At 38.3% G+C, this 14,683-nt stretch overlaps 1 protein-coding gene across 8 annotated transcripts in view; it reads right to left on the bottom strand.

Moving 5' to 3' along the window:
• The window catches only part of oxr1a (oxidation resistance 1a), a 124,847-nt gene that overhangs the window by 39,994 nt on the left and 70,170 nt on the right, over nt 1–14,683 (bottom strand). For all 8 annotated transcript variants that reach the window (XM_056761802.1, XM_056761801.1, XM_056761798.1 and 5 more), the window contains one exon: nt 10,026–10,108. In XM_056761802.1, the coding sequence (XP_056617780.1) occupies nt 10,026–10,108 (83 nt within the window). The remainder of the gene's footprint in view (nt 1–10,025; nt 10,109–14,683) is intronic.

Here is a 14,683-nt window from a genome sequence, read left to right on the forward strand (position 1 = left end):
CCGAACTGGTTTGTGACAATCTGAGGGTGAGTGAACGATGACAGAATTTTCATTTTTGGGTGTACAATTCCTTTAAGGTCTCACCCTGAGATGCTTTTTAAAGTATTGGGCTTTACTGAGTACCTATCCTTCATTGCTCTAAGATAACATTTTATTAAAAAAATATATTTTGACCTAAGTATATGTTGTCTACAAAATAATTCCAAGCATTTAAACAAAAGATAAACGATACAAAATTCTGAGCTTCATGTCAGTCAATTGATTGGTTAACTCTGTAACCCATCCACAGGTTAAAACAACCAAGCATTTAGAATCTAGCGTTACATATGTTTATTCTGCAACTGACCTTACTTTTCCATCACCCCCGATTTTAGAACAATAAGCAGCACTAGCATTCATAATGCCATTTGTACTCTCAATCATACTTCTCTTATCTTTTGCCTGAAGCCTCCTCCCAACTAACACACATTTTTCTTGAGATGGGAACATCGGTAATCGATATTCTCAATGCCTCTGCGGTAGTGCCGTCCTTTCATCCCGTCTATCTGGCACAGGACATTGATTCTCCGCGAGAGGCATTTGAAAACGTCTTTTCCGTGGGCTATTTATTTGTAGCTTCAATTCAGCGCAAATACAACCTGGCCCGACTGGACGCAAATGTCTTCACTTGAGGCAGACATTTTTATGGAAAATAAATGATTTGCTGTGAGAGACAGATGTGTTCCGTCTCTCATGCCCATGCTTTCTAATTCAATCTCAGATTTTAGCTTTAGTCCCACTGGGGTATGTCATCCTCTTTTTAAAGAGAGACGTGGATGAGTATATCGGCTAAATATACGATGCGAGTAGTGTCAGCTGACAGTCTCAGACAGTCTTTTGTGCTTGGCAAAATGAAAAAACACAGCAGTAGGAGTCATCCGTACGGTCTAGACTAAACTCAACATTTCCCGGACACCTATAGACTCGCGTCTCTTATGAGAGGAAAGAAACGTGGAGGGATCCATGCTACCTTGTTACCAGATTTAATAAAGGAGAACAGTTTGCATTAGACAGTTCGGCGAAGAAAGAAGTTTAAACATAAATATGACATAAGATTATAACAGCAGATGTTAAATGGTAAAATAACAATATCTGTCAATTCTTTTTTGTTTTAATATACATTAAACTTACCTTCTGATCTCAGAAAATTACAAAAGAATATTGTTAGAGAAATACATAATCATTAAATGCATTATAAAACATTCTGGATTAACATCCAAGTCAAATGCATAAATGTAAATTAGCTGTCTTTGTGCATTAAATACCTTGCATTCTTTCATCTTGCAATGTATTTAAAAAAATGTATCGCAGTATGTGGATGTATCATTACAAATACAGTATGGATGTCTCCTGTTCAGGATCTAAACATACGCCATGATGATCCTGTTACTAATTCACTAGCAAATATTGGATTATATTAGTCTTTTCTGTAAACAAATCTGGCAGAACAACTCTTACATTGTTTCACAAATGACACCAGTATATGTCTCTGTTTGTCAGCCAAATTGCATTTAAAATGCATTTCACTCTTAGTGATTTTTAAAATCTGAAAGAAAGAGTAACATATTTTTTTGTTTGTTAATGTGTTTGGATTAATGTAATAATTTTTATGTACACAATATGTTATTGTGAATACATTTTTGCAACACAGATCTTGAAGAAGATCAAGTTCAGGTCCTGTATTAATTGTAATATGACCTGTGTTCATTTTTTCGACATATAAAATAATAAAAATATAATGTAATCTACTCATTTTGAAATACATACAGTAGTTTATCAAGATAGAAATGACATTCCAGTAAATGTTCCAGATGAGATCCATACTGCTTGGAGCATCAAGACTGCTATGGCATGGGTGTTGCCATAGCGATGCTGTCATTACAACCCTCATGGCACACGCCTGCTAACTGTATGATCACTTAAAGAACTAATTTTAGCTCAGCAGTCTTGGCAGATGTTGACATTCCTGCTTTTTATAGGACATTTTAAAAATCCAACCGTGCTATTTTGGACATCGTAATACTATGGTTTTCTTTAAAGTACCTGGGGGAAGCAACCTTGGAAATACCATTTACATTTATGCATTTGGCAGCACTTTTATCCAAAGCGACTTACATGGCATTATCCTATACATGTATGTGCAATCCCCTGGTATCGAACCCACCAACTTGGCATTGTAAGTGCCATGCTCTTACCGATGAGCTACAGGAAAGTACCATGATATTTATGGTACGGAAAGTATTCAGACCCCCTTAAATTTTTCACTCTTTGTTATATTGCAGCCGTTCGCTTAAATCATCTAAGCTCATTTTTTCCTCAATGTACACACAGCACCCCATATTTACAGAAAATCAGAATTGTTGACATTTTTTGCAGATTTATTCAAAAAGAAAAACTGAAATATCACATGGTCCCAAGTATTCCCTTTGCTCAGTATTAAGTAGAATCACCCTTTTGATTTAATACAGCCATGAGTCTTTTTGGGAAAGATGCAACAAGTTTTTCACACCTGGATTTGGGGATCTTCTGCCATTCCTCCTTGCAGATCCTCTCCAGTTCTGTCAGGTTGGACGGTAAATGTTGGTGGACATCCATTTTTAGGTCTCTCCAGAGATGCTCAATTGGGTTTAAGTCAGGGCTCTGGCTGGGCCATTCAAGAACAGTCACAGAGTTGTTGTGAAGCCACTCTGTTATCTTAGCTGTGTGCTTAGGGTCATTGTCTTGTTGGAAGGTAAACCTTCGGCCCAGTCTGAGGTCCTGAGCAGGATATCCCTGTACTTGGCCGCATTCATCTTTCCCGTGATTGCAACCAGTCATCCTGTCCCTGCAGCTGAAAAACACCCCCACAGCATGATGCTGCCACCACCATGCTTCACTGTTGGGACTGTATTGGACAGGTGATGAGCAGTGCCTGGTTTTCTCCACAAATACAGCTTAGAATTAAGGCCAAAAGTTCTATCTTGGTCTCATCAGACCAGAGAATCTTTTTTGTCACCATCTTGGAGTTTCAGGTGTTTTTTAGCAAACTCCATGCAGGATTTCATGTGTCTTGCACTGAGGAGAGGCTTCCGTCGGGTCACTCTGCCATAAACCCCCGACTGGTGGCGGGTTGACTTTCAGTGCAGTGATGGTTGACTTTCTACAACTTTCTCCCATCTCCCGAATGCATCTCGTGAGCTCAGCCACAGTGATCTTTGGGTTCTTCTTTACCTCTCTCACAAATGCTCATCTCCCCCGATAGCTCAGTTTGGCCGGGCGGCCAGCTCTAGGAAGGGTTCTGGTCGTCCCAAACGTCTTCCATTTAAGGATTATGGAGGCCACTGTGCTCTTAGGAACCTTAAGTGCAGCAGAATTTTTTTTGTGACCTTGGCCAGATCTGTGCCTTGCCACAATTCTGTCTCTGAGCTCTTCAGGCAGTTCCTTTGACCTCATGATTCTCATTTGCTCTGACATGCACTGTGAGCTGTAAGGTCTTATATAGACAGGTGTGAGGCTTTCCGAATCAAGTCCAATCAGTATAATCAAACACAGCTGGACTCAAATAAAGGTGTAGAACCATCTCAAGGATGATCAGAAGAAATGGACAGCACCTGAGTTAAATATATGAGCGTCACAGCAAAGGGTCTGAAAACTTAGGACCATGTGATATTTCAGTTTTTCTTTTATAATAAATCTGCAAAAATGTCAACAATTCTGTGTTTTTCTGTCAATATGGGGTGCTGTGTGTACATTAATGAGGAAAAAAATGAACTTTTGAATGATGAATGATTTTAGCAAATGGCTGCAATATAACAAAGAGTGAAAAATTTAAGGGGGTTTGAATACTTTCCGTACCCACTGTATGTTGCAAAAAGAATATGATTATTATACACTACCATTGTACTGTATATATGGAAGTACCATAGTATTATGAAAAGTGACCCTTAAAAGACAATATTAACCAGTGGTTTGCTTAGAATTGACACACTACAGCTTTAAGTGAAACAAGTAAACAGAGATGCTACGCAAACCCACAAACATGATCAACTTCCACCCTATGACGTGTTTTAGTGTTGGAGAGTAAGAGATAAGGAAGTTGGGTTAAGGGTGATAATGTGTCTGTTAGAATTTCTAGACATCCTGGTGTTACACACACACAGGATGAAATCAACCAATACCGTACCAAAGTTAAAAGCTTAATATGTCAATCAGACCTAAATCTACATCAATTTCACATCAACAACACTAAAACATTTTTAAATACTGTAGTAGGGCTGCACGACATTTAAATGCAGTGCTACAACTTACGATATAGATAGTATCATCGCTGTCCTTCTAAAACCTTGGATGTCCAAATTCACAATTTTTCAGGAAATGGAAAAAAAAAACTATTAAAGGTTCTGTGTGTAAGTTTCAGAGGCCACTATTAGCGATGTAGGAAATTGCAACCTACAGCTCCGCTTAAAAAGCCTTTACAGCCCATTGAAACGGCTTGCTAATGCTAAAGGTGTGTAATCTAACCGCGAAAGTCTTAGCAGACGTTTTTCTCATCATCACAGAGTCAATTAGAGGACTTATCACGGGTAGTAAGAGGGAGAGGAAGAGATTGTAGAGATAGGGGTGTTGGAGATGCAGGCAGGGCGAGGAGAAGCAGAGGACCTAACATTACCCGCGAGGATCGCACAAGAGAGGATGTGGAAGTTAAGCAGTATTATAATATAACTTACACCCGATTTATGCAAATTATGATTGTAAACATGATTTCTAACTTGATTTGCACACGGCTATGCAACAAGGACTTATGATACAATTACAAAGTGCAAAAAATTTACAAGGAAAAACGCTACTTCTCTTGATGATCATGCTCATCTATTAGCTAAAGCTATCAAACAGACAGTTCACTTATATTGCGTAAATTAGACAAACTTACCGGTCCGGCAGAAAGCTGCCATCTTCGGCGTCGCTTAGCAAACCCATTTCGTGCTTCAGTGCCCTCCTTTTTTAAAAGAACCACGCCATTTTTTTGTCTCGACTTCACCTTGCTGCATCGTATTTTCTCTTTTTTGATGACACCGATTGAAGCTCTGTCGGCTCGTGTACAGAGTATGTGTGGTATGCCATTAGCGCAAATTTCACTTACTGCAACAAAGATCCGTGTCTATTTCTAATAAAAAACACGACAAGAAAACTTTGTTATTGTTCTTCCTCTACTTCTGCTAATCCTTCTATGTAGTGGCTTTGCAAGCTGGCTACAAAACAAAGCCGTAGAAGAAGAACATAGTCCCGTGCATCCTTCCTTTTACGAAACGCGCTCAGTTTGTCCGTGTAGTGCTACTATAGAATCATGGCTGTGCAATTTGATAAATTACATGTAAGGGTGTGCCCGCGGTGTATATACATAAAATGGCTCATTGTAAGATAATATAAACATTTCGGTTCATTTTGTAAGGTATTTCTTCACCACTCACAACATAGTTTTGTATTATATATTACATTTTGGTAAATAAATCCTTCAAAATGCTACACACTGTACCTTTAAATACTGTGCTGTCAGAGTTGACAAGCACTTTTTGATACTTTTTATTGGTTAGATATATGCAAAACCCAGTGACAATCATAAAGGCTGACTAAGAATAATGATTTATGGCAAAAAATAAGGAGATTTTCAGAAAGACAGCAGCGAACAGTAATGCTTCAAGTATGTAAAATCGACCAATAACTATATTTAAAAGCTTAAAAAATATTTTCAGCAAGCTTAAACCTAGACACTACTTAACTGTTTAAAGAATTAAAATCCTTCAGGTATTGAAAACCATTGCAATATTTCGATAATTCCAATATATTGTGCACCCCTAACCTGTATCATGGTTTAGAGATGGGGATGGTGTGAAACAAGTCATCCAAGAAACTTCAAAAAATAAAAAATATAAGTACCACAAACCCATTCGTTTTATTTCCATTACCCTTAATAGACATCCACCTATGTATTTGCTTAATTTTACTGTATACAAACAAAAAATGAAAGAAATGGAAAAAACTAAGGAATATCTGTCATTACAGTCTTTACAAAACAGGCAGAGGTCAATGTGTGACCGGTGATCCAGGTCCACCTCCACCCACGCTTCAAATTCATTTAACACAGCTCAGATCAACTCACCCCAGCGCTGGCATCTAATACTGTATGAGCTTTAGTGTGAATTTGAAGTAATATAGTCTAAAACGTGTGGGCTTTTTTAATTTAGGACGAACTGTTTCCATTTGCGGCAGTTAAATACAAATCAAGCCATCTAGCAAAAAAAAACATTATTGATTTTGTACACAGTGTGCACCATGCATAATAAACTTCAAATGGTAGCACTGAAAAGGAAACTTTACTTATTCAACAATGATTTTCACATAATGATGAACCACATCATCCATTGTGCTTTTACATATAATGCTTTTTTAGTCCTCAGAAGTAAACCCCATAAGAATCAGGTGTTGTTTCTGTATTTTTATTATTCAAGTAGCATTAAGCCAGGTGCTGTTCAGTGTTTCTCTCTAGTGAGATCTCAGTCTTAGTATTGCTTGAAATCTCTCACTGTTTTAATTGGACTCAGAACAGCCGATAGGCAGAATCTGCTGACTGGGGCTGAACAACAGTTCATCTATAAACAACCTCTCTTGAGCTCAACTGTGGTAAACATTTCCTTGTTTCTTGAAAAGTGTTAAAGCTACTGTGTGTAAGTGTAATATTCCAATATTTTCTCCAGTCTTGGTTTTATGTGCAGATACAACTAAAAGCAAACCATCTGTATAATAACTTCCTTTTTCCTGGACAGCCATGAGTTTACAAATAGTCAAATTGGCCTATTCATTTCACCACATTCAGTAATCTTACGTGTCATCTATTGGTTTTCAGAAGATGCAAACAATATAGGGTTTCACAATATATCAAAATATATAGCAAATGTGCATATCGCTATATGCATATTGCAATGGTTTGCAATAACCAAAATTTAATGTTTCAAGCCTTATGTCTGGAAGATGGTCAATAATCAGAAAGAATGTAAAACAGGTATGTTGGTTGTGTAATTTACATTGATTTTACAATCTTATAGTATTATCGTATCACATACTGTTGCATTGGTCACTCAAACTGGACAAGACTGGAATAAAAAATCGGAGATTTTACTGTAATATGAATTCTTAAAAAAACATATGATCTCATTTATATTATCCACATGAACCTTTAAGCTCTATACTCTTCGACTTAAGTAAGGGCGATTCACATTTCTCTAGCTGTGCCCCGTGCGCTACTCTCAAGAGTTGAACTATTTCCATCTCGATGCAGCACCGACGTGCCTAGAAAAATGTGCTCGCGAGTTTAATCGAACTTGCGAGCACAAAAGACGGGAAATTTGAATGGCCCTTTAGGCGGGTTTTCATCCAATCGTGCTAATCTCTTTGAAGTTCGCAATAACAGAAGAAAAACCTAATGCGAAATTGATGCGTTGTCATCAAGCTTTTCAAGCGTTGTATTAATAACCTGGTAACCAACAGTAAAGGAAAAAAGATCTGATGTCCAAATAAAACACATAATCAGCCACCTAGTCTCATAGGTTTAATGTTCGCTACGTTAGAATTTATTCAGCAAATACGTTTCCATATCCCATTACTCGCATTAACTATTTTTGCAAAAAAGTAAAACCTCATCAAGCGTGGGTAAAACTTTTTTGCCAATTTTATTTCTAAGTTAGGCATTACAATCACTCGTTTCTGATGCAAAACTTAAAAATACCCATAAAACCGAGTTGATGGAAACCCGGCTATTGTCTCAATTATATCTCTTTTTTGCAAGATCAATTTAGTAGAAAGTTGATATTTTAAATAAATGTAATATTCAATTCTGAGAGGTATGAGAGAGCAAACCTACATGTTATGAAGATTACTTATTCGTTTAAATGTAATGAATGAATGAATGATTTAAATAACAAGAATATTTGCAATACTTGAATAAATTCAGTTCAAGAACTCACATAGCAGATTTATTCAAAATGGTCTAAAGTACAATTATGTCTTGCCCAAGACTGAAATGCTGACTGGTTACATCTCTGAGCTTCAACAAGGTTCATAAGAGTGATCTGAAAAGTGTGAAAGTCACAATATAACCCATATCAGCTTTGTTCATGATAATGAATTATGTGATGTTTGCCAAACACTCATAACTGATCTGATGAAGGGCAGACAAAGGTGTTAACAACTCTATAGTAAAATTACAGTTTAGTCTTAACCATGTTCTGTCAGCTAACTGCCATTAATGGCTGGCAGAGGCATCTGCTTGATCTTGAAATGCACCATTTTATGAGGCTGGTTATACGTTTTTCTCTGCCGCCAAGAAAATTCTTCAAAGATAATCATTACCCTTAAGGCCAAGAGGTCGGGAGCAATCTTTTAATGCCTTTTAAGAAAATTTCTAAAATCTAAAGCAGCTTTAGCTGCCAATCCCACAGTGCAATTCAAAGAGGTCCGTAAACAAAAAAGATGAATTGAACTATAATTCAAAAGCATCAATACAACTAGTTTCATAACACATTTTCTAACCAAGGCTGCAAAGAAGTTTTGCATTTCTTGTGCCATTACTGTTTGAAACATAAAATAGCAGGTCACTTTACATACTCCTCTGATGAAGTCAAACAGCTCCGTTTATATATCAGTCAGGGTAAGGAGACAATTTCTAACAAAGTTTAATAATGTACTTGCTCAATAACTGATTTTGTTTACTTTTACACAAAAAGGGGGGGGGGGGGATCACAAATGAAAACCTATTAGTATAACCTAAAGCATAATAGTTAATGCCATGGGCAATAAAAACATGCGCTGAATTTGTACCGTTCCACCAAAACATGACCACATCTTCCCCATCCGTCTCGCTGGGGCATTCGATGGGACGACAGCACTGCTTGAAACATCATCATGCAACGCCCATTCAGTCGTCCATCACTCCGCCGCAAGCTGAAAGTGAGAGATATCAGACCCATATCTGTTCACCCCCCCACCCCCAAACCACAAACAGCCTCACAACATGCCGCTTGAAAAATGCCCCGTTGCCGCCTTGAACACTTTTCACGCTCTGCCGAGGAAAACAAAGGCCCTGTCAGTCACTCCATTTCTGACAGAGACGGATCTTCAGTGTGTGTGTGTGTTGAGAGAGAGGGTGTCAGACACCTGCCCGGATCTTCCGAAGCATCTGGAAACAGGACCGTGACAGCGGCGACTACACTGGCATCCATGGCTGGCTGATGCCCGTTACGAAACTAGTCTGATTCCAATCTGCTGTGCAAATGACAGCTCAGTACGCCAGCTCCCCCGTTTTCCCACTTCCAGGCACAACTCCAGAGCTCGCGTCAACCCACACGCGTCCTGTTACTAGGGAGAGAGACAAGAAGCGTCTGCCCGCAGCTGGAATTTGAGGGTCATTTCAAGAACACAACAAGCTGTGAAGTCAGACAATCGAAGCTCGCTCTCTCTCTCTCGCATGGCACACGCTTGCCGAATCAATAGAAATGCAAACGCGGTGGAAGGTCATTTCTGAACACTGCTGGAATGCATGTTTATAAACGCAGAGGACGGTCTTGTGCGGACCGGCAATATGAGATGAAAATAATCAGCCCCTCGCCGCAAATGTAAACATGCACTGTTCAAAACAGCGCTCTTCATCCTCAACACACTAGACACTGCTCTGTTTGAGTTGAGGGTCTCAAAGCGTTCTTTTGCTTGGACACAAAAACAAACTCTTAGAGAAACGTAGCGGGTACATGTGGAAAATTTTCAAGCTCACCAGCAAAGTAAACAACCCCGAGATGAGCGTCAAAGGAAACATTTCTGCATTTTGCAGATGCTTTTATGCAACCCCACTTACGTTCAAGGTGTCCTCTTTGGGATTCTAACCCATGACCTTGTCATATCAGCTATGTAAACACACAACACATGCATAAACATCAACAATAATGGCTTATTCCACTTACCGAATACTCAACGGTTCCCTTCGGTCTCTGGAATGACATCCGTCTTCCATCCTTCTTCTCCGGCGTCTTTTTCTGCCCCGTATCTGAAAGCAAGCGAGGGAAGGTTCTCATTACGTTCATGTTCCGCACACCCCTCAGCCTGACACACGCTGCCGAGCTCCCGGTCTCGTCCGACGGCTCATCCGTCAACAGCGAGTGTGAGCGAGCGACTCCGGCGAGCCAGAAAACACAGCTTCTCTCTCTCTCTCTGTTTCTCTCTCTCTGTCTCTCACCCTTCCTGATTTTCTCTCCCGTCTCCCTCCCTCCTTCTCTCTCTCTCGCTCGCTCGCTCTCTCACTCAACACAATGACAACTGATGTGTCTTCACCTTGCAATGCCTCCTGCTGCTGCAAATGCCTGTAATAGACGGAGACCACCTTGACCTCTATGAAAGAGAGAGAGAGGGAGCGAGCGAGCGAGACTGAGTGGTGGAAGGGTGCTACCTGATTATATCACATTTGTGTTGTGCTGTGATTCAGTGTGTGTGCGTGTTTCACGCAGGAGCGTTTTCTGTAAGGAGGTGAGAGAGGCGGTGCCTTCTAAGACAAACACTGTATGAGAAATTCATCAGCAGTACTGAACAAATATTACAAAATCCAATAATGAGATTGAATGGTGTGTAAACCACATGTTTAATAGCAACATTTACTTTCTAATGCCTGTGTTTGGAAGAGAGGTCATGTGACAGGAGGCTGTGCAATATGAATGGCTGATTATCGCTTTTGCAGCGACTGGTCCGTAAAAGTGGCTGATTGGATCAAACTGGTGAAAATGGTTAAGAAAATGACATAGACTAGGATTAAATAAAGTTGCAATTCGTCACTTTTGCCTCTATATCACCATCTCTGTATGAACCAGAGAAAGACAATATAGAAAAACAACATTTATTAGCGGACAACTAAAAATATGAATAATAATTGTAACATTGCGAATATGATTCAAATAAAAAGACCATTTTAAACACCGATTTTTGTTCTTGCTCAATAACCAAAAATGTTACGGATCATAGCATAATGTAAACACCCCCCAAAATTTGAGATACACCGATATATCGGCCAATAATCGGTATCGGTCGATAAGAGCAATTTTTCACACAATCGGACTATAGTTTAAAAACAGCCAACGATCAGCGCAAAGGCAATGAACCATCACCAGTTTGATTTTCAATATTAATAGTCATTATATGAATTAATAACATTCAGAAAGTTAAGAAATATTAATATGATCTTCAGAATCTGTTTCCGCAGATATCACTCTGAATAATCGATTATCGGTGAAGAAATTTAGTATCAGCGCATCTTAAAAATATATATAATTCTTTACTTATTGAAAGTGCTCGTTTAAAATGTGTGTCATGTTTTTCACATGCCTTTAAAGGAACAGTTCACCAGAAACAAAAATCCTGGAATTATTTATCATATAACCCCCTCATGTGATTCAAAACATGACTATGACTCTTTCGTCTGTGAATCACAAAAGAAAGTCTAAAGGAAGTTAACGGGGCCAATGTGGTTTGGTTACCAACAATATAACTTCTTTTGTGTTCTGTAGAAGAAAAAAGTCATACAGGTTTGGAATACCATAAGATTTTCATGTTTGGATGTACTATCCCTTTAACTTGCAAATCATGTAAATATCAATCGAAACTGAATTGCCATTGGACTAAAAAAAATCCATAGGGAATGCTCAAATCCCCAGCTTATGTCAAGCTAATGGAAATGCATGTAGTATCATGCGTGTGACTGCTCATGTGTACTGTAAACTCAGGGTTATCACAGCACTGTTAGCAAGTCCTCCACATGTTCACTTTGCTTCAGGGGCTCTACATTAACTCCAGAACGTGTGGGGCTAACAGGTTCTGCTCTTGTGTTAGTGTGACGGCTGTGCAGTCATGAGTCATAGCAGTCCTGCTATTTCTGTACCAACACCACAGAGACGGACGGCCACCAGAGAAACCAGGCCAGAGCTCTGATACTAACACTAATCCTTAATCCAGCGCTTTTATGCCACTACTTTTTTTTATATTTTAGTTGAGTTACCTGATGATTCAAGATTCGTATGTCACATACTGTAGTTATATTGCCTACAGTACTGTACATACGACCTGGAGTAAAATCTCTGGCAAACTCTATAGACTGTGCAAAATAAACATAACCTTTTAAAGAAATATATATTTAAATATATAACAAATATTATGTAAATTATACATATTGAAACGGTCGGATGTCAATGCGAAATCAAAATTTAACGTCCTATTAAAGGAACACTTCAATGAAAATTCTGTCTTTATTTACTCACCCTCAAGTTTGACTACCATTATAATGTTTCCTACTATTAATTGTGGCTAGAAACTGTTTGGTTACAAACATTCATCCAAATATCTATCGATGCGTTCAACAGAACAAAGAAATTTGTACAGATTTGGAACAACGACTTTTTTGAGTGAACTATCCCTTTAAATATATCTTTCTAGTCTTACCGAACATCAATTATTCGTCAAATCTCATTCAAATCCAATTTCAACCAAAATGCACTGCCTCTTAAATGACTTGTTTTATTGTCTGACATCATCAAAACCTCTCATGTCTAAACTCACCAATCATGTGTCATATAGAGAGCAATTTACCTGACCCTTCATATCCTCAAGAATAAACCAAAATCCAACATTTTAAACATGCACACACATGAAATTAAGACCGTATGAAGACTAAATTGATTCAAATAATAAATAAGGGGTGGAGCAAATAATGGAATTAGAAGAACACAAATGTCTATATTTTGATATGATAGACAGGGAGAAAGAAAGAATGAAAGCAAAAACACAGATAAATTCCATGAAAAGGAAGAAAAATTTACTGGAATTGAACCCTCAAGTGTGCGTATTATCTTAAATGGGCATTTCACACACCGGATTAAGAGCTGCGGCTCCAAAACAAAGACACCAATGTGTATGTGAGAGAGAAGATCCAATATCTCTACAGTTCTGGACAATTCTTTGGGGATGACGATGTCCACGGCTCTCCATCAACAAAACACCACAAATCTTTTGGATAAATATGCATTAAATCTCATATTTTAATGCATGCTTGCATGTGATGCATGAATGTCTAGTATAAATAGGGAGCAGCCCTCCATTGCAGCACCCTGGATGAAATGAAACCTCACAAGGGACCAATTTAGATTTACTACATAGGCAGCAACTTTGTGTGCCATAAAAATATTGCTTCACACAAGAGATTCGACTCATAAATAATAAAGTCTAATCATCATATAAAATACACAGCACATAAACATTTCGAGTAAAACAGCCTGTCAAAAGTAGATTGAACTATATTTATATAATTTAATTCCAATTTTACTTAGAATTAACATTTCTTTTAATTTAGATAAAATACTGGATTGATTTATTCACTTAGCATATCACAATGCAATACGGGATAGCTTTTCCTGCAAAGGATACATGTTAAGCTGCCTAGCTTTTAACCTTTTTTCAGGAGCTAGCTGACCTATAAGGTTTTCAAACATTACAGCTTTCCTGTAGCTCAGTGGTAAGAGCATTGCATTAACAACGCAAGGTTGTGGGTTCAATCCCATGGGATTGCAAATACCTATGTAAAAATGTATAGGATCAAGCAATGTAAGTGGCTTTGGATATAAGCGTCTGCCAAAATGTCAAAAGAAAATGCCTAAAACACAGCATCACTAAGTTTTGAAACAAGGTCGTATTATGATGGTCTACCATACAAAAGCCACCACTAACAAGAACTAATATAAAAGTCTTCAAGTGTACCACTAAATGTATATACAATCTTGTAAACAAAAAACACTTTTCATTAGTCTTGTGATTTGAGCAGTAAAAGCTCTCAAATAAAGCAGATATTCTTAAGAGATTTCACAGCATTTATATAAACAACGCTAGCACAATCATCCCTGTGAAGTACATGTGTGGCCTTAAACCTTGTAAATGTGATGATAACAGATAAGCATACATTCAGTATATCAGCAATTTTTCTAGAAGGTCTATACGCATGGTGTACACAGAAACACTGAGATCAGTACCAGACGTCTGCTCAGTAAACAAAACATTTTAAGGAATCATTTATCTATTGCATGTGCCAGATTTTGAGAAAAACGCTTGCCTTTGCAAATCTCACAAAAACAGCTCATACTGCAATGTATTCCTTTGAGCAGGTTGAAATGCACTTGCTTATGCATTTTTGTCCATGTATTTGGGACAGAAATGGATGCACAAAGCATGAGACAAACTTCTCAATGCAAACAACCGGGCTTGTGTTAGAAGCAGCTGCAAAGGCCGAACGGAAGTTATTCTTAGACTGCTCTCATTTACTGCTCAGAATGGTGCTGGAAACAAGTGCCCCATCATAATAAGCAGGTGGTACGAACAGACACGCGCACACATGTGCACAAACACAGTGTTGGAATGATGAGAAGACTTCAGCTGTGCGGAGAGGGGGATTACATCATTTGCAGTACAAAACGCTTTATTTCAACAAACACTCACACAAACTATTCACAGGACTTAAGGAATAGTGAAAATTAAAAGTATGCTATTTTTTTATTAAACTCATTTTGTTCTAGATTTAGGATATCAGCCATTA

Source organism: Triplophysa dalaica, chromosome 12, assembly GCF_015846415.1.
Source record: "Triplophysa dalaica isolate WHDGS20190420 chromosome 12, ASM1584641v1, whole genome shotgun sequence".
Lineage (NCBI taxonomy): Eukaryota > Metazoa > Chordata > Actinopteri > Cypriniformes > Nemacheilidae > Triplophysa > Triplophysa dalaica.